General features: G+C 39.0%; 1 protein-coding gene across 1 annotated transcript in view; it reads right to left on the minus strand.

The window, feature by feature from the left end:
* The window catches only part of LOC112621599, a 74,766-nt gene that overhangs the window by 38,251 nt on the left and 9,549 nt on the right, over window positions 1-26,966 (minus strand). Inside the window, exon 2 of the mRNA XM_025381054.1 lies at window positions 494-771. Within this exon, the coding sequence (XP_025236839.1) occupies window positions 494-771 (278 nt within the window). The remainder of the gene's footprint in view (window positions 1-493; window positions 772-26,966) is intronic.

Genomic DNA, 26,966 nt, shown 5'->3' on the forward strand with positions numbered 1-26,966 from the left:
GGGACCCCGCGCGGCGCCCGAGACCCCCAGTGGGGACACGGCGGGCACGGGGCGGCGCGGCGGGCGGCGGGCGGCAAAGTTGGGGCCGGGCCGCCGCGGCTGGTGGGCGCTGCTGGCGCTGCAGCTGCACTTGCTCCGGGCGCTGGCGCAAGGTAGGTGCGCGCGGGGTCGCGGGCCGGGGGCGCCGCCTCGGGGCGCAGAGGCGCGAACTTGAGTAGCGAGAGTGTCCGGGGTCCCCATACCGCCCGGCCCGGGTCGGATGCGCCTCGCTGGGGCTGCAGGGAGCCCAGGGGCTTCTCCACGCCGGACTCGGAGGAGAGGGAATCTGAGCCCCTTAGAGCCTGCACCCCGTCTGCTGCTTTGCATTTTATTTGTTTTTTACATCATAGTAGCACGAACAAAAATTTTTAAGTTGAGACCCATTCCTCAGCTCCCTAAAAGGATGCCCGAGTCCGCTTCCCATTGCTCGGATGAAAAAGGGGCCGGTCTGTACCTGAGTGTTTGCACCGCAGGGTCTGGTTCCCGGTGAGTGACATCCACAAGACTGCAAATATCAAGTGCCAGTCGCCGCGAAAAGCGTTTTCCAGCCCCTCCCCAGGGCCCCGTCCTCTCCCCAGTCCCCGCCGGCTCCTGACTCCCCCGCGTCCCGATGCCCGACCCCAAATGGGTGCTGCGCGGCCGGTGGAGCAAAACTTTCAGTGCCCACAGCTTTTGCACTTGGCTTTGTTTTTCTCCCTCTGTTGGCTTCTGTTTAGAATACAGTGGTGAGCTCTGAAATAGAGAAAGAGGATCTGCTGAATCGAAATGACCTTTTGAAAAGAGAGATGGGATCTCTTGTGAAACGAGCTTTCCCTCCCAAATCTGGGCTTCCCTCCACAGGCCCCCCCACCCCCAAACCCGTAACATACCCCTGCCAGCTAGCATCCTTTTCTTTTGAAGTATGCTGGTCTTAAAACCAAATCACCCCCCTCAACCCAGAAATAACTATTTTAATACGTCCTTTGGTAAAGTCTTTAAAACACATTAGTGAACCGGTTTTGCTAATGGTAGTTTTAGGAAAATTAACTTTGTTCGTTAGCTGTATCTTGGAATACAACTATCATGGTAAGGAACTTGGTATTCTGAGATTGAGGAAGATGAGAGCATTAAACTTAAATTAGCTGTATTCTGTGTCCTGTGAAGATGATTTATGTGTAGTAACATGACTTAAGTGTAATAACATTTTAAAGGTCTGAGCTCAAAACTATCCAATAGTTTAACAACTAACTCATACTTTTTTTTTTGTTAATGCTTATGTAACGTTATCTAAATTGTGCCCCTCCACCCCCCTCCAGCTTTCATAAATGCTCCCTCTTATGTTTTACTACATGAAAACAAATTGCCGTATTTCTGGTTAATTTAACTCCTCCATTACTTGGAACATTTTCATTTCACTTATTTGTGCTTTTTGCTTAATGACTTACTCTGGAAGAAAAGCATTTATTAAGTCATTTTGTACAGTGGGATCTGTAGATTGTCAGAGAAACCAGGTTCACGTGCAGAAATCTAAATCACTTAGCACGACCTTTAAAATAAAAATGGTGTTTATTAAGTTTTCTTTTTTTAAACAGTGACTTGCATTTTGCAGTAAGACCCATACGTTCATACATTTGAAGATTCATGCCCAGACTGAAATGGTGGGGGAAAAATCTGCCAGTGACTTTGTTTTGAAGTACATTACATTGATTTCAAGTTTTCATCAGTTGCAGTTTGAAGGCTATGTAAAGCATTGCAGTTTTAGAACTGAAATGTTAATGAAAATACGTTTAAAAAATATATTAAGGCAACAACCAAACTTTGTTAGGGAGGAATATTTTATTCCTTTTTGGCAGTAAAAACATTGGTACCTGTTTTACATTTATATGGTTTATGAAAGTGTACAGATCTTTTAGTGTAAAATTTCAAATAGGTTGTTGCAAATTTTAAATTCATTGATGGGTTTCTGTTCTCTGTGCTCTGTGAAATGTGTAATATATCCATCATTTTTTATATCATATTGAAAATTCATATTACAGAGGAGATGTCACCATTTGACAAAAGCTCATGTATCTTGAAAATGAAAATTCTGGTGCTATTATAAGAGATATCTGATGGGATGATGAGTTGGTCATACGCACAGGAATGCATTCTCTTGAATCTTATCGGATAAAATGTAACATTCTAAATGGAATAGTTACCACTACGTTGGAACGCCTCCTAAGTACCATATGATTACATTGTAGCTAGGTGAAGCCATGTCTAATTTCTCTGCACCTCATTGTAGGTAGGCTAGGTCATGTATCTTGAGAAAAAACATGTGCAACATTGATCAGTAAAAGTTACATTTGTATAACCTAAGTTACAGACCCTCTATGTAACTGATCATGATGTGAACCGCCAGGTTCAAGTCTTCCAAATGTAACTAACATGCCTTGGAGTTTCTTCTTTCTATGTGGTGATGATAATTTCTGAGTTGTATGCTCTGCTTATTGGTGTGTGTTTAATTGCTTGTGACTTCCCCGGATTCCTAAAAAGCGACATCTTTAATTCTGGAAGGCAGGTGGCAACACATGCTTTTCTTTATGCCATCCACCAAGGAGCCAGCTGTAAGTGGTTTGGAAGGATGACTTCTGAGGCTAAAGACGTATAAGCAATCATATGTGCGAAGTCCGTGGTGCGTTTAGCTTTACTGCTGAACCTTTTACAGGCTTACTAATTCTGGCAGTGTTCAGTAGAACTCCTAGATTCAGCTTGCATTCCTCAGGCCTAGAGAGGATAGGACTGTTCTTGTCAACTTCTGCCATGGGGCTGTTCATAGTCCTCAGTTTCTCATTTGAAATTATCTCCACTTGGACCTGTGGTTCTCAAGCTTTGGTATGTGTTAGAATCACCTGGGGAATTTGATGAAACTGTAGAGAACCTACTCTTCCATGAGCCACATTTGCTTTCCATGTGATTTTAATACACACTGGAGTTGGAGAACTACTCACTTACTACCTCGTGTTTTCCCCCGTTCCAGACACCTGCCGACTTCCTGGAAACCCTCTAGCCCAATGTTTCTCCAACTTGGTTGCACATTGGAATCACCTGGAACTTTAAACCATACTGATGCCTGGATGGCACTCCTAGAATTGGTTGTAATGAACTTGAGGTTTGATCTGCGCATCAGGATGCTGAGAAACAACCTCCTCCCTCTAGGTGATTCTCATGTTTAGCCAAATTTGAGAACCACTGCTCTGATGCTTTTACGTGAGACCACATTACTTGATTTCTCTTTCATGCCTTCCTGGGCTTATTGTCCTCCCCCAAAAATTCCAGTGACTTTTATGGACCTTGGGCCTGTGTTCACTTATACTTGTTCCAGGTTCATGATCTCAAACTCAACAGAGTGCGCCAACTTTTCACTTACGTATTGTTTATTCCTGCTGAAACTGTTGAGCCCCTGCTTTGTGCTGCCTGAGGTGTACATTGGAATCACTGGTGAAAATTTAAAATATAGTCATCTGGGCTCCACCTCAGACCTGCTGGTTCTCAGAAGCATGCATTTAAAAACTCCACAAGTTTGGAGTTTTTATGTTTGTAAAACTTGTATGTTTGTGTTACCTTTTTTTTTTTTTAAATCCTTATGTTGGTTAGTCCCATAATCTCACTCAATTTCTCTGCCACCCTTAGCCTGATTTTCTGTGGTCTGGGTCACTTTTCTCAGGCCAATTCCCAGCCTTGGACAAGGTCTACTGCCTAGGCTTTTCTGACACTTGTTTGCTGGAGTGTTGAGTTCACTACAAATCTCACTTCCTTTTGGGCCCATGCTGCTTTCCATTAATCCAGAAGTACTTTGCTTCCCCTCCTCCTAACCCTCCCTTTACAACTTTGTAATTTGAGTTTCAGCTGGAACTTGAGTTCTAGACTCCCTTACTTGAGTATCGTTTTAATAAAGAGTGTTAGCTTGGTGAGTGCTCAGATACTTAAATTTTATTAGGCCACTGGGTATTTAACAGACAACTGGTCTCTCGGTTGGTTACTGTCTTCTAAATCCAACAATAAGCAGTTCCTACCCTCTATGCAGTCTGCGTAGCCACCTGTAGCTGTCCTGTATTGAACCTTTGCATGCCAAGCACTAAGTGCTCATTGATTCTTCACAGCAGCTCCTGAGAGGTAGACAGCATTTTTGTTCTCATCTTACCTATGAGAAAACTGAGGCACTCAGATGTTAACTAACTTGCCTGAGGTCCCAGGACTAGGAGTGGTGGTGCCAGAATGAAAAGTCTGATCCAGAGTCTGAACATAACTTGAGTTCATAACCCGTGGGCTGGAGTGTTTCCCATGTAGCCTCTGCCTTTATAAGGAGAGGGAAAAACGGGCAGCAATCAGATCTGTACCAAAGGGAAAGACGGTGGTTGACATTTTCTAAATACAGTATTAAGTAATCTGACCTCAAGTTTTAGATTCACCTTATTTACAATTATGATTGCAAAATAAAAGTTACTTAATTTGGACAATAGAGATGAGGAATGTATGTAACCCCTTCTACCTATCCGTCTCCTCTAAGAAAGTGACCGTCACATTTTGATGTATTCCCCTACCCCCCATTTTTCTTTCACAACATAACATGAATTCCAGCTTCATGGGTTATGGTGGTCTGTTGGCAGAGATTAGACCACCCCAGAATGGACTACTGGGAGTGTACCAACCATTTCTTTGAGGAACATTTGGAAAATTCTTTTATCTGCACTCAAGTATATGAGTTTGAGTCCTTTAAATAAGGAGGTGGAGTTTGAAAGGTACTGATCTTTTATTAGTTTGCCTTAGCACACATTTTATGTAAATAGTTAAATTTAGGCTCTATACTGGGGTTTATACCTAACCCGAAGTTTCCTGGGCCCTCAAATATTGAGGTAAAACAACGTGGAAGGCTGCAAGTTAAGTGGGTAATTAAGTGATATCAAGTAAGACTGTGTAGTTTAATTCTCCATACCAGTTGCCTTTATGTTATTTCCATCCTCAGAGCCCCTGTGTTGCTTGTATTGGGATACATAGGATTTGGTGTCTACGCTGGCAGAGGTGTCTGGCATGTAGTATCCTTCTGCCTGCCAGCCTTATGGTGCCCCAGAGATCAGAATGTCAGCTGACTGAAACTGGAGAATGGAATGGACACAAAGTGAGGATTCTGATTAGGTCATGGCTTAAATTTCTCTAAGAAGTAAAGAAAGCGGCAGTTATGCGAGTAGACCTTCAGGTCCAAATGCATGAAAGTTGAATTAAGCTCAAAGTGGGCAATGAAAATCACATTGAAAGGTGTTTAAAGAAAAGAGTTATTTACAAAAGAAAGCTGTTGATGTTTTGGTATTTGATTAAATACTCCCGGTAACCATTTAATCTAAAGTAACCGAGCATTTTAGTTTGCATAGTTTCTAAAATTTTATTTTGACTTCATTTCTGTAAGGCATTATCTTACATTTCCCCCTAAGTATGTACACTTCTGTTTTAAAAAAAGGGCATAAACGTTCATATCCATAATCCTGAGGGAGGACATATTTTGTCAGTTGGGACAGCAAATATGGCACCTCCTGCCATCCTATGGTAGCACATAGAAATAAGTTACAAGTTTTTCAGTGAATCCCTGAAATGCAAAAGTCTGTCACAGTTGGATACCTACCTGCCAGTTATTGATCCTATACCTGAGATCTGTTCTGGAGAGGTTATTACTCCTAGAGTTTCATTCTATAAACAGTGTTGCCACTAAATCCAAATACAAACATCATGATTATTATGGGAGCATTGCTTTAGGAAACCCTTGTTGATGTATGTACAATTCTAGTATTTAGGTGGTTGGCCTCCTGACAGAAAGCTCAAAAGCCAGAAACTCATTCCACCAGCCTGGTCCCAATCTCCTGTGGGTACTGTGGGAATGAAAGCATTTTTTATAAAGCTTTCCTAGAAACATGGATATGGTAAATGGAAAAGACATTGGGCTAAGTGTCAGTAGGCCTGGTTTATACTTCATTCTGTAACTACCTTGCAATATGAGCAAGTCTATTAGTCTCTCTGAGTCTCTTTTCTCACCTATAAAAGGAGGGGTTAGACTAGATGTTCAAAATTGTTCTGCTCTGTTTCTCTGATCTTCTGTATGTTGTCATCCCTTCTGCCCTTTACTAGACTCTGCATGCGTCTCCTCTCTGGGGATTCTGTAACTCCATGTGTCTTAGCTTAGAACCTAATTTTCTTCATTTTACTTTTCTCAGAGTATTTACAATGTTGAAGACAACGAAGATGCAATGTAATATTTCTTCTTAGGTGCTGCCATCTAACACATGATATATTTACTGTAGCCTAAAAATGGTTCATGTTCAAAATTTCAGGTTCTGTAAAACAAATTAGTGCCATAATTTATCAGTATAAGCCTGAAATTTGGAGAAATAAATTTTCTTAAAATGTGAGATGCTTATTTATCTACATGGCTAGAAGAAGGGCCAAGACTAATAGAAATCTGGAGGTAATTAATGCAGTGGGAAATTTAAAAAGATAAGAGAAAATAGTGATGGATGAGAATGTTTATGTTTACTGTACAATGACCATCAGTAATTAAAGAGATTAGTAGATGTTGTCTGTTTTTGTACTTAACCTAATGTTATGTTGGTTTAATTGTCTTCATTAGGGGCTTTTAGTAAAACAAAGGGTCTTTAAAATTAACACAATAATTTTTCACTTTAACAGGCTTAACTGGCAGTCTATTGATATATAGACAATGTCTAGTGAAGATAACAGCTATCAATTAAATAGTCCAATTTCTTGAAAACAGATATGTCAGTCAAGTAAATCTATTTTTGATTTTTGGAGATTAGCTTGATGAACATGGGCTAAGACTATAGTTTCTGCAGTGTTTTTGGCTTTGGTTTATTTTCAAATATATATATTTTTTTAACGGATAAGGCTAGCTTTAGAGTTGTGGGTTCATAGAATGGGCTAGACCCTGGGGCCCATATTGTTACGTAGAATTAGCCTTTGTGCAATGTTTGGTTGCCTTTTTTCCATTCTAGAACTCTCCACTGTATTCTAGACCTAATTCTTTACCTTGAGAGGGTTGGAAGCTCTCAAGTATGTAAGCTTAATTTTACGATGATGAATGGTTTTTCCAATAAGAAAAAAAATGTAGGGAAATAACCACGTAATGACTATGGTGATTTGGGGAAGAATATGGATACTTGGGGAGCTCTAGTAGTTGCTTTTATTAAGAATAGTTGGTAGCAGGAATTTTAGCAACCCAAGCAGGCTAGTTAGAATATATTTCAGATTCGGAGTAAGGAGGGATTTTGTATCACAAATGTACAACCTATCATACTTAACTAAGGGCACTCATCTCCACAGGGGGTAGCGTTTGTGGGTCTCTCTCTGTGGTGTGATCCTTAATTTATTTTGTGTGTTTGTGAGCCTGTTTTCAAAGTGAAGGTCAATTTTACCTTCTCTCTAGGCGTTAGGTGCAATGCAAAAAGAAGGAAAGAGATTTTGATATGGTATGACCAACCCCTTTTGTACAATGGATGTCAGTGTTGATTTTTGTACACGAACCACCAGATGGCAACAGAAAAAGTGTTTATATAGGATATAATCCATGGTTTCCCCAGCCAAGTTTTTTTTTTTTTTTTTTCCATGATACACCACTTTTTAGTATACTTAGGTAATATGTACAATTTCTGGCTAAGAGCAAGGCGAATTTCCAGCTATGTGAAATCAAAACCAAGTAATAGAATAGTGGCAGAGTGTCACTAGAAAAAGATTTTTTTTTTTAACATGAGTGGATGTATAAACTGTTCCCAAAGGGAGGAAGTTTCCAGAGATGCAACGTTGATTTGTATTATTGTATAGTCATGCTTTTACTTCTGATTTTTTTATTCAGCATTTATTCAACTCTTACAGTAAGGTGTAATGATTTGCAGAACATAAAAGAAAACATGGCTGTTACCCTAAAGCATTTTATGTAACACCTTTAAAAGGAAGAGATACATGAGTTTACAAACATTAAGCATATTTATGTATTTGCCGGCCAAAGGTATTTTTACTTTATGTAGAATTTGTTTTATTTTTGCCTTGTAGGCATATTCCCTTTTTCTAAGCCTGTTGTTTTGGCTCTTCTAAAATGGTTATCTTAGCTAAAACTCCTGGTTGCAAGCTAGAAACTCAGTCTGAACTACTTAAGTAAAAAAGGATTTTATTGGAGGAGTCCTGGGGTATCACAGTATAACTAGGAGAATTTCTTTACATTTGGAAAGTTTAGTATTCACTTCTACCTAGGGAATAACTAGAGCCACATGCTCAAAAGCTCCTGGGTGCTGTCCTCTTGGCTGTTATCTCTCAGTTTGCTTCTGTGTCTGTGCTGGCATCCTTCTGGATTCACTGGAAATTGCTTTCTCTTTGTGGCTGAAACCCAGCTGTCACCACTCTTTGCATTCCTATTGCTTCAGACCCTCAAATAAAGATTGACTTAAAGCTTTGGTACTGAGTCCAAAATCTGTGAAATGATCAGATTTGTATTTTAAACTCATCTTGGGGGGGGGGAAGCATTATTGTTGTTGCAAAATTGAGAATGGGTTGGAAGAAACCAGAATGAATGGCTGACTGTAGATGGGTTGGGCTGTAACAACAATTGAGGTAAGAGAAAGTAGCAGCTTGGGCTAGGTGGTGGTGCTGGAGATGGAGAGAGGTAGATGCACTAGAGAGAGATTTAAGAGGCAAAAAATACGTGGGATTTGGTCATAGGTTGGATATGGAAGATGAATGAGAAAATATGAAAGGTGATGTCCAGGTTTCTGGCTTGCATGACTAGTTGGCTAGTATAACCGTTCACTGAGTTTGGACCACCTCTGTTTGGGCAACATGGTCATTATTTTGGTTTTGAATTTATTAATGTAAGGTACCTTTGAGGCATCCAGACAGAGCTGTTAAGTTGTTTGGATACATGAGTTTTGCAACCAGAGGAGGGTCTGGGCTTTTGGTATAAATATTTGTGGAGGCCATATAGCATTCTGTTTAAGAGGATGGGCTTGGCATAAAATAAAATGAACTTAACCACTTGCTAGCTTTGCATCCTTGGGTTGGCTACTTAATCTTCTTTAATCTCTACTTTTCTTATCCCTGAAGAATTGTGTAATGATTCTACCTGCTTCCTGTAGTTGTTGCTAGGGCTGATTGATATGATTGTAGGTAAGGTGTATCCAATAAGTGTTAGTTGTTGTTATTTATTCTTTTGTGTAGAGGAATCCTGCCTTATTCATCTTTTCTCTTCCTGTAGTATTAGGGAGTGATGAGTTACAGTAGTAGAGTGGGGAGTATGGACAGTTGACATGACTGGAGAGGTATTATAGTAATATTAACCTGGCTGGGATATAACCTGGATAAATAGCAGGGCAATGGGGCTGGGGAGAGAGTAGAGTGATGGAGATGAGTTAGGGAATGGTTGTGATAATATAGAAATAATATTTGAACTGCAGTAGTATTGGAATGGAAAAATTGGAATGGTCAGTCTTGCTCAGGGAGGTAAATAAATGAGTTTTTTGGATTTGTTGATTATGTGGGTAATGGTGATCTTTTTGAGCTTAATCTCACTGGAGTTCTAGGAGTATAAAGTACATTGAAGTTCATTATGGAATGGATGGGTAGGGAGAAAATGGAGTCAACCAGTATGTCGTTCTATTGAAATTCTCAAGGAAAGAGAACTATGGAGGCATTTGAAATGCATAATGACAAAAATGATCTTAAAATGCCTTGGGAATATTTTTTCCAAATTTGAAATCTATTATTGAGGCTGGGAAAAAAGTTGTCATTTGGCAGAATGGTAAGTAATTATCACAGTTCTCTGAAGTGATCATTTCTGTTTCATATGTTGTAACTACTGGAGACTTCTAACAACATTGTCCCCAAAGCTGAATGTGGAGGACTCCCTTCACCACCCTGCTATAAATACACAGAAACTATGGACAAAATATAAGAAGAGCAAACAAGTGTTTCTGAAGTTTGAAAGACCAGGAAATCCATAGGTGGCAGCTACGAATAGAAAATTCAGAGCTCGGGCGTTAAGCAGGAGCTCAAGGCCTGTGGTGGTTTCTGATCTAAATACAGGCTGCAGTGGCTTAGTCTTGAGGGTCTCCTGAAGGAGCAGGAGACATGGCCTTGGGTCTGCTTAAACTTGGAAGGTGGAGTGAAGGTTGTCTAGCATCAAACCTTGAAGGGCTTTTCCATTTGTGAAAAGAGACTTAGAAAAACTTTGCCTACTGGTTTGGGAAAGTATAGGAAACTTGCTGTACTCCTGGGGTTGTGATAATTAGGAATAAAAAAGGGACATCTCAGCTCCAAGACTGCACCTAATAATTGGGGTGGATTCAAATTTAATGTTTCTTACAGTGCAACTAACCTTCAAGCTGAGAAAAGTTAGCACAAAATCTGCTCTAGAACTATGGAAATGAATAGAGCCCTCAAAAGTAAGTGTGAAACTGACATGCAGAGCAAACTAAAAATCTGAGACTCTTGCAGAAGAAACAAGTCATGCTAAAGATGAGCCTGCAATACAAAAATTGCCCAGCCACACAAGGAAATGAATCACCATGAAGGAGAGTCAGCAGATGAATAGTATTCCAGGCGGTTGAGATGATAGGACATATGAAAGAGATTACTTGCTTAAAATTATGAGAGGTGAAAGGGGTAAGATCATAATGAAAGAACATCACAGATTAGAAAAATAACATGGAGTTGGAAAAGAACCCAATAGGACTTCTAGAAATGAAAATAATGGTCATTAAGTTTAAAAAAAAGTAACCTCAATGGACAGGTTAAAGAGCCAGGTAGATATAATTGAAGATAAAAACTGTATTGAAAAATCAATAGAATTTTAAAGGAGATCTGAGGAAATTGCTTGGAATACAGTAATAAGGGATAAATAAATGGAAAATGAGTGGTTACGATTCATGAACTTCAGGATGAGAAAGTCCCATATGACCTTCTGTGAACTTCTAGAAAGAGGAAATAGAAGAGAGACGCTATTAGAAGATAGAATGGCTGAGAATTTTTCATAATCAGTACAAGTTCTGCCTGAGTTCTTAGTTTCAAGAACCATAGTGAACCCCACACAGGATAAATAAAAATAAATTCATACCTAGACATATTTTAGATGAAGCCTCAGAAAAGAAGAGGAAAGCAACCTGAGGAAAGCTGATGTCTGGACTGGCAGGCATTTTGTTCATAGCAGAAGATGATTGAATAATATCATCAAAGGCTGGAGGTGGAAATCCACCACCAACCTAGAACTCCATGTCCATAAAAAGTATTATGATAGTCAAGAGTAAGTGAAATGGGCCGGGCGTGGTGGCTCATGCCTGTAATCTCAGCACTTTGGGAGGCCAAGGTGGGCAGATCATGAGGTCAAGAGATTGAGACCATCCTAGTCAATGTGGTGAAACCCCATCTCTACTAAAAATAGAAACATTAGCTGAGCATGGTGGCGTGCACCTGTAGTCCCAGCTACTTGGGAGGCTGAAGCAGGACAATCCTTTGAACCCCGTAGGTGGAGATTGCAGTGAGCTGAGGTTGCGCCATTGAGCTCCAGCCTGGCTACAGAGCAAGACTCCGTCTCAAAAGTAAGTGAAATAAAGATTGTAGATAAAAAACGAAGTTGATGATTAGTAGTTGGAACTACTAAAAGATGCACTTCAAAAAGAAATTGAAACCAGGAGTGAGGTACAGATGGTTAAGTGCTAAATGATAGGAAGCGGTGTTGCAGTGTGCCCCTTAAATGTATATGTAATTGCTTTGCAGTTTGAGAAGTGTCAGCAGTTTCCATTGCAGGTACTCATACTGCAGTGTGTGAGCGGATTAGCGAGAGTGTAAGTGGGGAGGGGTTTGGGAGATGTTGGTCAAAGGATGCAAAATTTCATTTAGGAGGAATAAATTCAAGAGATCTGTTGTACAACATGGTGACTATAATGAATGATAACGTGTTTTATTCTTGAGTTGCTAAAAGTAAATTTTAAGTATTCCTACCACAAAAAGTATGTGAAGTAATGCATATAATTAGCTCTATTTAGCTGTTTCACAATATATATGTGTCGAAACATGTACACAATAAATATATGCAAGTTTTTGTCAAAATAAAATTTAAAAATGTATGCGAGCAGGAGTTAATTCATCCAGTGCTTCAGTGAATAAAGTGCTGTGTTAGCAGTATAGTGATCAATAACAGTTCCTTCCTTCAGAGAGCTTATAGTTCATTAGGTCATAGACACATCAAAAAATACAGCGCAGATGTGCGGATGATAAGCCATACAGGGGATTCAGCATCTGGTAGATCAGTTTAAGTAGGACCCTAGCAGGGATACATATAGGCAAGCCGTGTTGGAATCTGGGGACTCAGATTGGCATGTGGAAACATGAAGTGAAGGATTCAGGTGGAAAGCCACTGATCAACAGGAATGAGGAACCCAACACCTAGATCAGAACAGGATTCTTGCCAAAGGACCAAACATCAAGACCTTCATATTGAGCCAAGACATGCCACGTGACCTTTACATTCTGAATTAGGGTCTTATTGTCATAGCTGTAGGAAATGCGGACTTGGATCTTGGCCAGCAAAGAGCTAACTCAAATGTGCAGGATAAAGCACTGTTGAGAGCTGAGATAAAGCATACACAAAGAGGCAAGTGGTTGAGATAGAGCAGCTCAGTGGATGAGAGTTAATGACAGATGAGATTGTAGCTATTTGCATTTTTGTGGCAACTTGATATGATTGGTTGGTGCTCATCAATTCCTGAATTTTGAAAATTACTTAAATCTGTATCATGGAATGTTATAGTTGGAAAGACAGAGGCCATCAGCATCTCTAACTTTGCTGTTTTCTGTGGAATCAAAAGCGTGAAATATAAGTTGTGTCATGCTTTTATATAGATGAATACTTCATGCAATTAAAATATTATAATCTAGCATTTTATTAGCTGCAGAGATGCCTTAAGAGGTTTTATTTTAAACCTGCAATTGCTTTACTTCAGAAGTTGCTCTTTCTTGGGTGAAAAACGTGCATTTCATCATAGATCCTATTGGCAACAAAAACTTTTTTTTAAAAGCTAAACCTCATTTGACCTGTGAATTGTCCCACATCAGCCAGTGAGTCCTAACCCAATCTGACTTTTTCCTTACTTTAGGGAGCAAGCTGGGTTGGCTGGAGTCCTGCATCCCTATCTGTATTAGTCAGCAGCAGGTGACCTTGACAAATGGTGAGGACCCAAATGCTTCTGGTGGCTTTCACAGTGGTTGTTGTGGTACATGAGAAGACTACCATGTTGGTATTACAAAGGATGTTGTGGAAGTAGCTCTAATTGACATGGAAGGATTTCAGAATAGATTAGGTGAAACATGAGGTTACAGAGCTCTTTGTAGAGTGTACTAGCTTGTTTTTATGGAGTGCTTTTCTTGGCATCAGTCATTGTGCTACGGCCTTCAAGTTTGCAGTACCATACATCCTTACAACTGGATTTTATAGATGAGGAAATTGAGGTCCAGAGAAGGTCAGATCACTAACTTCATAAGTGGTGGAACTGGTCTTTGAATGCACCCGTGTCTCTGGAGCCCTTGTTCCTAGTCCACTCCTATGCCACCCTCTGTACATGACAAGCCCTTCCTGGGAGTTTCCAAGTACCAGCTTTCTCTGACATAGGGTCACGCATGCACATGCAAGTAGAAAAGAGTGTGGAAGTGGCATATTATAATACAGATAAGAAATTACTGTTTTATAATATGATGCAATGAGTATGATTAAGAAATAGACCAGCCTACTTAATGTGCTTATCTCTGTTATGGGGATTTCTCTTTTTTTCCTGGATGTTCTCAGTTTTCAAACATTAAGCATTTATAACTTTTTAAAAATTATGAAAGCAATTAGAATTATTTACCATAATGTATTATTACTGGATTGTAGGAGGAATATGGTACTAAAGCTGTTTAGTGGTTCAGACTGAGAGTGCATTAATGAGGACCTGGGATTTTGTTTGTTTGTTTCCTATTTAAGGGAACTGAAATTATTGTTTTGGGCCTTATTTTGTTCATCTGTTGGAAAAAGGCATGCCATATTTTAAGTTATAGGCTCATTATAAGAATAAAAAACTCCTTTGAAAGATGGATTGATAAACACATTTGTTGCATCGATTTCTGGTTAGTGCTGTTTAATCTTTATGATTCCAGTGTCAAATTCTCCCCACAACTCTGATATAGAATCAATTCATACATTCAAGTTAATGGTAGGTAGAATGCATAAAAAATTTGAAGCATGAAGTTGTAAATGAAAATTAGGAGTAAATTTAAATTTAAATATACATACATTTTGTATTTAAAATTTCAGTACAGTCGTATACTACGTAATGACATTTTGGTCACTGGCAGACTGCATATATAATGTTCCTGAAAGATTATAATTCTGTATGTTTTTGGTACCTTGTCTCGGTTCAGATTTGTTTAGATACATAAATACTTGTGTTATAGTTGCCTGTTGTGTTCAGTACAGTAACATGCTGCACAGGTTTATAACCTGGGAGCAATAGGCTGTACCATGTAACCTAGGTGTGTAGGAGGCCATAACGTCTAGGTTTGTGTAAGTGATGTCTGTGATGTTCACACAATGACAGAATTGCCTAACAGTGCATTTCTCAGAACATATCCCCATCATTAAGTGATGCATGATCTGTATATTCAATATAATATAAATGTAAATTAGAGCATTATGTATGTATGCTGTAGTGTAGTAGGCAACAGTTGGGTAGCGTCTGGATCACAGAAATGTGTCACTTTCTGAGAATGCCCTGGTACATGTACATAGCAGGGGCCTCACTGGCCATTTTTCTGCCCTGTCATCTCTTGGCCCTTTTTTATGGAGCTCTACAAATCACTGCAGCCTGGAACTGGTTCTTGCCCATCCTAAGTTTTGGATGTTCAGTTTCTCCTGAAGTCTACAGTATTTGTTTTCCAGTGTATTCCTCTTTTTTGCTTAAACTAGTCAGAATTGCTTTTTTTGGGCAAACACTATTTAAACCTTTTAAAAAGGGGGTCTGGGTATGGTGGCTCATACCTGTAATCCTAGCATTTTGGGAGGCTGAGGTGGGCAGATCACTTAAGCCAGGAGTTTGAGACCAGCCTGGGCAACATGGCAAGACCCTGTCTCTACACAATGTACAAAAACTTAGCTGAGTGTGGTGGTGTGCACCTGTTGTCCCAGCTACTTGGAGGGCTGAGGTGGGAGAATCACTTGAGCCCAGGAGGTCAAGTCTGCTGTGAGCCGTGACCGCACGACTGCATTCCAACCTGGGCAACAGAGTGAGACTCTGTCTCCAAAAAAAAAAAAAAAAAAAAGGCTATGAGGAGATTGCTTAATAAGCATGACTAGCAATTTCTAATCCTATTTTAAATATAAGATTATAGTTATTTTAAAAGCAAAGTTTTTAAGGCAAGCAAAGGAACATGTATTGATTACTGAGTATGTTACACAATTACAACAAATGAAACTGGCTGCCTTGTGTTTTGATTTTCGTTTTTATCTTTCTGCTTTCCGGACTAATTGGGGAGCAAGAATTCCTTTTCCTTTCCCTGTTTCCTTTAGATGGTTCTGCCCCTTCATCTTCCCTCCTCATTTCTGTAGCCTGACTTTGTTCTGTAGCTGTGTGCTATTCCCTGGGGGCCTGCCAGGAGGGGGTTTTCTTCTGCTCATTCCTCTCCCCATTCATTGACTGCCTTGAAGTGGCCTTTTTTCCTTCCCTACCTATATTAAGATTTTCTACTTGCACACTCTTCTCCCACATTCACAGGAGCTGGTTTTTCCTTGTTGTGCATGGAAGCACCTTTGGTTCATGTTTAGGATATGAGCATTGTTGACAGGCACTCTTAACAGGTGAAAACATCTCAGAAGGATGCTTGATTAAAATAAGTATTTTGTTGTTCACAAGCCTCTTTATTTGGCTTTGGTAAACTAGGAGGCTAAGGTAACCTGTCATTCCAGTTTTTTTTTTTTTTTAGTTTTTGTGGTTATATTTTATTATGCAGTGCTTATTTCTTATGAAAAAATGAGTAGGTTAAATTCATACCATATCAAAATGTAGTAGCGAAAGTCTCTACTTTTCTGATCCTCAGCCCCCTAGTTCCCCCGCTTGAGGCTATCACTGTTTCCAGTTCCATGAGTATTTGTTCAATGATATTTTATGCATGTACAACTTTATATGTCTTTCCTTGCAACCCTTTGACATTATACAAATGGTTAGCATACTGTTAGCTTGGAGGCTAGTCCCAGCACATTTTTCACCTATATTGTGTCTTAGAGATCATTTCATATTAGCACATATGGGTATACCTTGTTACAAACATGCACACACAGAAAATATGCTTTAAAGCCATCTGCTGTAGTGCATTGGCCTTACAACATAATGTCATGAGTCACAGAGCTGGATTCAAATCCTGGCTCTGCCATTTCAGAGACTGACCTTGGGCAAGTTGAGTCGCTTGTCTGTGCTCCAGGTGCTCATTTGTAAAGCAGAGTTAATCTCTCTCACACAAGGTTTTTGTAAGGATTAGAAGAGATAATGTATGTAAAGTATTTAGCACAGTGTCTTGCTTAATAAATCATAGCTATTGTACTCATTAATTTATCAGATCAAATGAACCCCTAATGTGTTTCTCCTTTCTCAACTAAAATACACAGAAGGCATTACTTATTACTTGTTCTGTGACCTTTTTATCTTGCCTTGGTTGTCCTTTTCTTCCAATTCCATAGTTTATCTTCTCTCCCACATCCCTCCTGAACCTATCCCCAACAAATGTTACATATTTCTTTTACTTTTTGAGGTTTCTTGGCCTGTTGATGAATATATTGACCTAGCATAGCTCTTGCCATTGCATTAGGTACCATCATTGGTGGTTTAGTAGTAGAAAAACTCAATAGAGAAGGAATATTTTCTTGGTGATGCTCCAGAGTGAATTTAATATTGACAATCAAATGTATTCAAGTCACTAGACAGGATGATCCCTTTTGTGATTGGGATTTCAGCTGGGATAGAACTGAGATTTGGATACAGATGGTACCTGGCAGACAGGAATAAATGTGGGGCTGAAATGCCACAGAAGCAGTCAGCAGTGTGGGCCTATCTGGGGGTGGCCTGAGGAAGGACATTCATGAGGGGGAGTAGGTGGGGATGGGAAGGACAAAAAGCTGCATTGTTAAATTAAAATTTGCATGAAAACTCTGGCAGTGGGGCCTCATGGAGAATGAATGATATGCAGGGCATGGTGTATGTATGTGTGGAAAATAGAAAAGTGTGGTGCCTAGAAACTGGAAGAACTGTCTCCCTGGGCTATTTTAACGTTTGGCTTCAGAGTACAAGCAGTTTCGCTGTGGGAAGCCCCCAGCCTTTTCCACAGGGGAGGGATGGCTCTCATTTGACACAGGTCTGCCAAGCTGTCTCGCTTGGAGGAGTAAGGATTGTTGCACCTAGAAATGCTTGCGGAGGGTCTTGTAATGGGTTGAGTGCCTGTAAGGGCATCTGGGGGCTTAGACTGGTGGCACTCAAGGTATTAATTCCTGATCAGTGTGTTCCCATCTACACCCACGGCTGGTGTGGCCTAACCAAGCTGGCTTACCTTTTAGAAGTTTCTTTTTATTATCTCCTGAAGAGTACATGCTCTGGCTTCTTGGCCTGGCAGGCTTTCATTACTTACTGATACATATATGTACTCTTTGATAATCTGTTCTTGTCCCTTGTAAGTTTCTGCCATTGTATGCTGCAGTGATGAAGGAGGGTCTATTCTCCTCTCCCAGGGTGTCTCGTGATGGCCTGTGTGTCTCTGGTCTGTTTATTGCCAACTCAAGTACCTTTTTTGCCATTCCATCACGAAAGAAATAAAAATGTGGCATTTTGAAATACATTTGAAATGTTCTGTTTAAGGATTTCACTTTAGTTATACTGTTTCTACTTTATATTACAAATCTGGTTTCCTCTTCCATTTGCCTAAATCTAACCATTTCTTAATTTTTTTTTTTTTTTTGCATTTGCTTTTCTGAAAATTTGAGCATTGAAAGAGATGGCAGCTTGACCATGGACCAGGGCTTTCTGAGAATGCGAAAAAATGAATTTCACCTTGCCTAATAGAATTGCCTGGATGTGGTGGAGGGATATGGTGAGACAGAATCACAATTCTTCTACCTTCTTGAAAATGTTCTCCCTGATTTACTCCTCCTTTCCCATTCTCCTGATGTGTGGGTTTTGGAAGCTCTGGATGACTGTTTCATACATACACTCCCCTCTCCTTCTCCCCTGCCTGTGCTTCCCGCTGCACACATGCGCTGAAGGAGGTGAGCCTTCTGGAGACCTGATTCTAATTTCCAGATATCTTTGCCATCCTTTGCAGTTACAGCTTTTTTTTTTTTTTTTTTCTATTTTTTCCCCCTATCTTTTATAAGTTCTTGTATTATACATACTTTGGAGATAGCTACAAGTAAAATAAAAGTATATATTGTTATATAGACTAAGAACTCCTGTTACTATAGTAACATGCTGCTCTTTAGCAGTCAGAATTGTGTATTTCGGTGTCAGAGTTCCTTGTTAAAAAATTAGCCTTAATATTGATTTCCTCCTGCTCACACCTTGGTTGGTATATGAAAACCCTAAAGGTGAAGCATTTTTAACTAACTTTTGTTCTTTACACATAATCAGAAATCAGACTAAATCCATCTGTGATGCTAGCTCATGGTCTTTCTAGATTTTAGCCAAAGATCTTGTATGTTTTAAGCAGCTGACCTGTTTTAATATTAATCATGGCCATCCCAGAATAAGTCCTACTTGACACAGGGCATTTGTTCAACTACTTATCTTTGTTAAAAAAGAAAATACCATAAGACCAGTCATATCTTGCTGGATCTAGAGTGAGACCCAACTTCATAATGCAGTGATAACAAAACAATGTTTAACAATTTTGGTATGTCTCAGGAATTGGAGAAATTAGTATGTTGGTACTGTGAGGAAAAATATGGGTTAAAAAAAAAAACAAACCCCAGCTAGGACTGAGCAGTCTTAATTTAAACCTTGTGCTTGACAAAAATTGAATGTTGCCTGTATACTCCAGACACAATCACGAAGCTCTTGAAGTTTCTGTATTTTTCTTCTGAAATTTAACTTCTGCTAATATAGGATTTGTGGATGTCTTGCAGTCGTAAAATTTTAAGAGATTTCAGTGCTTATCAACTGAAGGCTCTCGAAATTAAACTACTGCGTGTATTCATCATATGTGAAATAAAACCTTTTTGAAACTAAAAATCCTTTAAAAAATTCACAAGCAAGATGATACTATAGAATTTTTTTGACAGATTTCTTAGAAACGTCAAAATCAAAGTGAGGACTAGTTGGAAAATCCTCTTTGATTCTGGTGGGTCACTTAATTTGAGTTGATTTCTTCAGCGCACATAACGTTTCTTAAAGTACAGTACTAATGACAGAGTCCCAGGTGGCCAGCTTTGTGAGCCGTGAACTTTGGCCTGTTGTACTACCTCTGGCTCTAGAGACTCAGCCTAGGAATGTGAATTGTGTGAGAATATGTCAGAACCTGGCTTCCTGTTGTAGGAACTCAATGCACTTACTTGGTTGATACTGAATTGCTGTAAAAATCATTGACATGAATGACAAGTTGTGCTTTTTTCCCCAACAGTTAGACATTTTACATATAGTATCTGAAGTTACTTCCCAAAGAAACATTCTTCATGTTTTGACAAGTTATTTTTTAAACCTGGTATTTAATACAATAAATATGAGTTGGTTTCTCTTCCTCCTCCTCTTCCTCATCCTCCTCCCTTTCCTCCCTCCCTCCCTCTCTTGCTCTCTCACTGTCTCCTCTCTCTCTCCTCTCTCCCTTTCTCCTCTCTCTCTCTCTGTTTCTCTCTCTGTTTCTCTCTCTCTCTTTTCTCTCTCTCTCTCTTTTTTCTCTCTTTCTCTCTTTTTTCTCTTTCTCTCTTTTTCTTTCTTTTCTTTCTTTCTTTCCATTGTAAACATGTTTACAGGATTCAGAGGTCAAACTGTAGCAGAGTGTATACACGGAAGCTCTGCTTATACCCTTGTTCCCCCAACCTGTTTGCCCTCTCCCTCTACAGGTCATTTTTATTAACTTCTTTCTTTTTAAAGTATTTTTTTTTCCTTAGGTGCCACACAGCATCAAATGAACTATTTTAAAGTGAGTTGAGTGGCGTTGAACACATTGAGTGCTGTGTGATCACCACCTCTAGTTCCAGAACAGTTTCATCCCCCACGAAAGGAAGTCCCATGCACATTAAGCAGCCCCTAATGACCATCCACCCATGTTCTGCTTCTGTGGATTTATGTATTCTGAAAATTTTATATGCAGGAATAAGACTTTGTGTCTGGCTGCTTTTGCCTGGCATGATGTTTGAGGTTCATCTGGGTTCTGTATGTGTCAGTACATCATTTCTTTTTATGACTGAATAATACTCCATTGTGTGTATGTGCAACAGTTTGTTTATCCATTTTTCTGTTGATGGATATCTGTGTTGTTTCCACCTTTTGGTTATTGTGAATAGTGTTGCTGTGAACATGTGTGTGTTTGAGCACCTGTTTTCACTTCTTTTTGGTATATGACTAGGAGTTGCATTACTGGGTCATATGGCAATCCTGTGTTTCACTTTTCAAGGAATCACCAAACTCTATTCCACAGTGGCTGAACCATGTTCCATTTCCACCAACAATGTACGAGAATTCCAGTTTGTCAGATTGTTGCCTACACTTTCCTTTAAAAAAAAAAAAAATTCAGTGGCATTCAGGGATCTTTATAATCTGAGCTTTGTTTTCCTTTGCAGTATAATCTCTTCCTGGTTTCATGTGGCATATGGTAGTTCCACTCTTTTGCTTCCTTCTCCTCACCTAATGTGTTGTCCCCTGCCCCCTTCACTCCCCCGCCCCCCAACAAGACTGTCGCTGCCTCTGTTGCCTAGGCTGGGGTGCAGTGGTGTCATCACAGCTCACTGCAGCATCTACCTCCCAGGTTCAAACAGTCCTCCCACCTCACCCTTCCAAGTAGCTGGGGTCACAGGTGTGTGCTGCCATACCTGGCTAGTTTCGGTTTTGGTTTTGCCATGTTACCAAGGCTCGTCTCAAACTCCTGGACTCAAGCAAGCCGCCCCTCTCGGCCTCCCAGAGTGCTGCAATTACAGGCGTGAACCAATGCACCAGACCAGGTTTTGCGCTTTTGTTGGCAGGTCCCTTTAACTGTGATGCTGTCTCCTAGCCCCCTTCCCCCACTCCACCTAGGGCCAGGCAAATTTCAATTCATTTGCTGAGTTTGAGTCTTCACCAAGTCTGTGAACTTCAAAAGACAGGATTACTTTATTCATTGTTACATTCCCTGCACCCAGCATGGTCCCTGGTACCTAAGGGGAACCCACTTCATGTTTGAGTGAATGAATATGTTGTGTAATTCTTTTTTCTTTATCACAATTGCTGCTTGTGCCTATCCAATTTCCAGAGCTTGCTGTGAAAGATAGGAAGAAAATATGTGGTAACATTGGCCAGTGTTTGGGCCATAAGATGTCTAGAGGTTCTAGGGAAAAATATACTTCCAAACTCACTCACATTACTGGTCATGTTAAGTTCCTGTGGCTGTAGGACTGAGGCTCCTGTTTTCTTGCTGGCGGTCAGCTGGGGCCACACCCTGCTTCTAGAGGCCAACTTGCATTTCTTTTCATGTGCCCCACTCCATCTTCAAACCAGCAATGGAGTATCAGGTCCTTTGTATGCTTTGAGTACTTTTGACTTACATTTTTAGCTGGAGAAACTCTCAATTCGTGTACCTAGATCAGGTCCACCTTAATAATTTCCCTGCCTTCTGGTTAAATGTGCCGTAGAATATGACGTCACAGGAGTGAGATCTCATTTTTAGTCACAGGTTCCAGAGTTTGGGGCAGAACATTTTTGAATTCTGCCTATCACAGTGTTCACAGTTTAGTGATCTGTAGCTAGATTGGGTAAAGGTTCTTCTTTAGCCAGTGAAATGTCATCTTCTCTGTCTTTTGATTGCAGAGTTTCTATTACCTATTTTCATTTCTTTAAGCCATTTGGTCTCATATTCCTCTGTGTGTTACAAGAATTGTATCACATGATCCGTCTCATGTAGAAGTAAGCATGAGAGAAATGAGTGTAAATGGGCTGTTGGCCCTCACAGTAAAATCTGGTTATCTATGCTAGGGAGATACTCATGTTTTTCTTTTTCACATTGCTGTTGTAGGGTCAGATTCATTTTTCATGGTCATTTTTCTGGTCCTCTTTTAGCATTTGAAATTGAGTAGATTGTTTTGATTGTAAGAATGTTTTATAAAAGTAAATTTTTATTAAAATGTATATATGGAAAGGAAGACAAATAGTATATTGCTTGATAAATTTTCACAAAGAGACATACACATATAAGTAATACCCAAATCAAAGCATTAGAATATTTACTGGTACCCCAGAAGCCTTACCTACTCAATGACTCCCTTAAAGGCAGTTTTTTGCTTGCCTGTTAATTTGATGAACTTTCAGCCTTTGAAAAGTAGGTATAAAAAGCCGATGTGTAAAATGTTTGGAGTATGGGATGAGAATAGTCAGGAGGTAGCTCTTGGAAGTTTGTTTGCTCCTGAGTATGGGACCTGGTGATCAAAGATGATGTGGAACTAGATACTTTAATAGGAAATACACTCCCATTTTATAACTGTAATTTTTGCACTCAAAGCAAAAGTAGGCTCTTACTTTTGCTGTTAAAATAGAAACTGGAAAACTGTTCTTTAGAAAAGTTATCCTAATGGGTTCAATTTGAGATGGTTGCTGGTTTTTGTATTTTTATTTTTTTGACCAATGCTTTGTTTTTCTCCTGTAATTTTATCAAACCTATGCCCAGAAAAAAGTAAAGGGCAAGATTCCAGAATCTGAAAGTTCTTATGGTCACACGTTTGCACGAAAGTCCTCCCATGCTTCATTTTTCTTAACGGAAGGTAAACTTTCCATGTTGAACTTTTCTTTATTTTTAACAGAGGACAAGCTTTAGGAAACTGTATTCAAGCCACATATTCAGTGGTAGACTCTGGTGGTGGAACAGCTATTGGTTATGTTTCTCTGGAATTGCATTTCTCGTCACTGTCACCAAAAGCATCCTAGGTTCCCTGGGAAGGAGATCTTAAAGTTCTCTCCCAAACCACTTTTTTGGTGATGCTTCAGTCTCATAGGTGATGCTTAAAACACAGTTTCTGATGTGGAGATTTGAGATCTTACAACCGTAGACCATATCTTAAACATGGAATACACAAGGATTCGTGATCTGAGCATTAATAGCCTGTTTTTTCCTAATTGCATGTTTTATAGTAATCCTAACCTTTAATATATAATATCCTAACCTTTATATTTAACATCTTAACCTATTGCTCTGTATTCCTTTAATGCCATGGATTATTGTTTTCAATTATAAATGAAATAAGTAATTTTACTTTATATTTTCATTAATATTCAACGAATACCAATTTAAGGAGAGAAACATAGATATACTTTTAAAAGATTTCAGGCATTGCTCTTAAAATTTTTTATTATCATAAGCATGTGAAGCTCTTTTTCTGTAATCCTAATTCCCAGGGACCAAAATGATGATTAATTACAGACAATAGGTTTATAAAAGTAACTGTTTCCATCGTAGAACTGTCATAAAAGATTAAAGGATGTATCAACACAATGAACCAGCTTCCTGTGTAAAATTATTAATATAGCTAAATAATATAGCTTTATGTCTGTTATAAAAGTATCGGAAAAATTGCTGGATAATGTCTTACAAATTTTTTACAAAGTACATAGATAGTCCTCAGTTCTATTGAATTTCTCTGACATTTTGCTCAACTGGTTTTTCCTGTGCAGGAAAATCTTAACAGGTTGTTGTTGCAGGAAAAGTGGTGTACTTTTAGAAACCATGACTAGGCTGCCTGAATCAAACATCCTCCCTTCGAGAGGCCTAGCAAAGACCATCTCACTTGGTTGTATCCGGAGTACACTCTCATAGGGATAAAGAGCCAACCAAATAAAAGGGCAGACATATACTTAGCTGTATCTATCTATCCGAATGTGTGTACATACAGTGAAGCTACTGTACAGTATTTCTTAATGTAACTTAACAATGTGGTTAGTTTCTTGCCTCCTAATGGCTTAGTAAAAATGGTACTTGTTCATTGCAAATTGTAGAGTATATGAAAGTGTAGAGAAAGTAGAAATCAACAAAAATCATTTTACCCAGAGATAACCATTGTTAACATTTTGGTGAACATGTTTCTAGAAATCTCTGTGCTTATATACATATGTAAAAGTGTACATATCTAATGGGATCAAATTATATGCTGTTTTGTATTCTGTCAGTCCACAACTTGCCCGTTTTCAAAACTGTAAATGTAGATAGACATTGTTTTCAGTGGATGTATGCTCTTCCACTGCGAGTCATAGTTTAGTTTACTCTGATATTGCTAGGCATTGAAGTTGTTTTGGTTCTTCATTATAAACTATGCTATGATGAATACGGTTGTCTGATAATTCTGTTAGTTTAGGGTAAATACTTTGAAGTAGGATTGCTGGCTCATAGAGAATGTCTTATTCCCTACCACAGAGCTGCCCTTTGGAAAGGTAGTGTTAGTTTACACATCCACTGAGTCCCCATTGCTAGATCTTCTCACCAACACTACTTTCTAAATTATTTATTTCAATTCATTTATTTTTTGTCTAATTTTTTATCATGGAAAATGTAAATACATGCAGTGGTAAATACATGCATCCATCACTCAGTTTAAGTAATTTCAACTCATGGCTAATTTTGGTTCATCTATATCCCACCTGTTTTCCTTCTTTTCATTTTGTGAAGCAAGAGGCTTCTCAGGCTATCATTTAACCTGTGATCCCTCACTTTTATTTACATCTGTTTATTACTGAAATTAGTATTTTTAAAATACACTTATTGGGTACAAAGTGGCTACAAACTTTAATAGTGAGTTAATTGATTTTCTTCCTGTGGGTTTACACCAATTGCAAAAGTGTAATTTAGCTCTTAGGTTGAATAATTTTAAGCCGTCAGATGTAAAGATAATGTTCAGTTCCAGAAAGATAACCAGACTATGAGCTGGTCTGGTAGCATCTGCAGTGTTTGATCCTGGGTGTGACATCTTCAGAAGAACATTGACAAATGAGCATTTCCAGAACAGAGTGACCAGCATGGTGACATTAGAGAATAGTGTCACACAGGGAATGGTTGAAGGAACCAGGTGGGGATCTTCAGTTTAGAGAAGAGAGAAATTGAAGGAAGAGGCTGATGAATGGAGACAGCTATCCGCAGATATGCCATGAGGAAGGTTTCAGGGATAACAAGGAAGAAGCTGCTAATTAAGTAGCAATAAATTTTGTCTCCTCTCTGGCTGCTCACATTTAGCTTTTACTGATTTTATTTATATACAGCTGCTGGAAGCAAGCGACTGGTTTTGTGATTAAAATGATGCTTTTGGGTTTCTAGAAAACCCTGAGATGATCTTTGTAAGGTTCTACCTCACATACCCATCTCTCCAAACAGGGATTTAGCGTTGAGATTTAAAGCAGTTTTGCTATATAAGAAAATATTTTTCAGTAGAGAAAAATAATATTCCAACTGAAAGCTGCCCAGTGTAGGCCCGGAATCCCATATCTGTAGTTCCAAAATAAAAAAAAAATTCTGACAGCAGAATGTTTCATAACTCATTTGGAAGCAAAACTTGACCTGAACAGCTATGTCTTTATTTATCCTACTTGATGTGAATATTCATACATTTCTTTGCAGAAATAGTAATGTGTTTGATTACGGTATGCTTTTCCGTACCCCAGGAGTATTATGTAATGCTGTAATTACCCATCGAAAACTCAAGTCTGAATTTTTAACACTTCTGGCACAGAGGGTGTCTGTACCTATAGTTGTTGTTCTGTCGTATGTTGAATGATAGGCGGTGTATTTTGATACCCTATCACTATGCATGTGTAAAAAGGGAATGATCGTGCTTTTCCTGTTTGTCCCTCTGGAGGCTGTGAAAATTAGATTACTATGTGGAGCATATTCAGAATAGAACTGCCTAAAAATAACGTGTTACTAGTATGGCATTCTTATTCTGTACGTGTTTAACTTTCCGCCCGAAGATAATTGGGAAGAATAATGTGGAAATCTGTAGTTGAAATATTTTAACTGTTGAACAAAGAAATGTCTTCCAGAGGCAAAATGACAAATGATATTTAAAAAATATTTTCACTTTTTCCAATCTGATTAGTACATTATGGTGTTATTTTGAATTATTTGAAATGAAGTAATGTATCATAAAAGAGAAGTAGGCTTATTTTAAGGTCTACATTTATGAGCTCTTAGAATTTGCTTTTAGACCTATATTGAAGTTGCTTATAAATGATGATGATTTCATTTTAGATCATGCTAACATTCTAGTTCAGATGATCTGGGTTGCTTGTATTTGTGTGACAAGACCCAAACTTCACACAGAAAGGCAGATAGTATGATTTTTAAAATATTTATTTATATATGAAAAAAACCTGGTTAAAACTCAAACAGCAGAAAAGTGTATTATGTAAGTCTCCTTCCCCTAATCCTTCTACTCAAAGATAACTGCTATGAATTTTTTTGTGTGTATTTTTTTTCATAAAATCTTTGTATGTCAGTATATATTTCAAAAATTCATACAAATAGGATCATGTGCTCTCCATTTCATCCTTCTTTTACTTATGTGCCTTAGAAATCTTTCCATGACTACACACATACATCTATTTTCCTTTTAGTGACTGAAGTATTCCGCATGGACTATACCATTCCGTTAGTTCAGCTGATGGGCTGCTAGGTGGTTTGGCTTTTTTTTT

Source organism: Theropithecus gelada, chromosome 3, assembly GCF_003255815.1.
Source record: "Theropithecus gelada isolate Dixy chromosome 3, Tgel_1.0, whole genome shotgun sequence".
In the NCBI taxonomy this organism is placed as follows: Eukaryota; Metazoa; Chordata; class Mammalia; order Primates; family Cercopithecidae; genus Theropithecus; species Theropithecus gelada.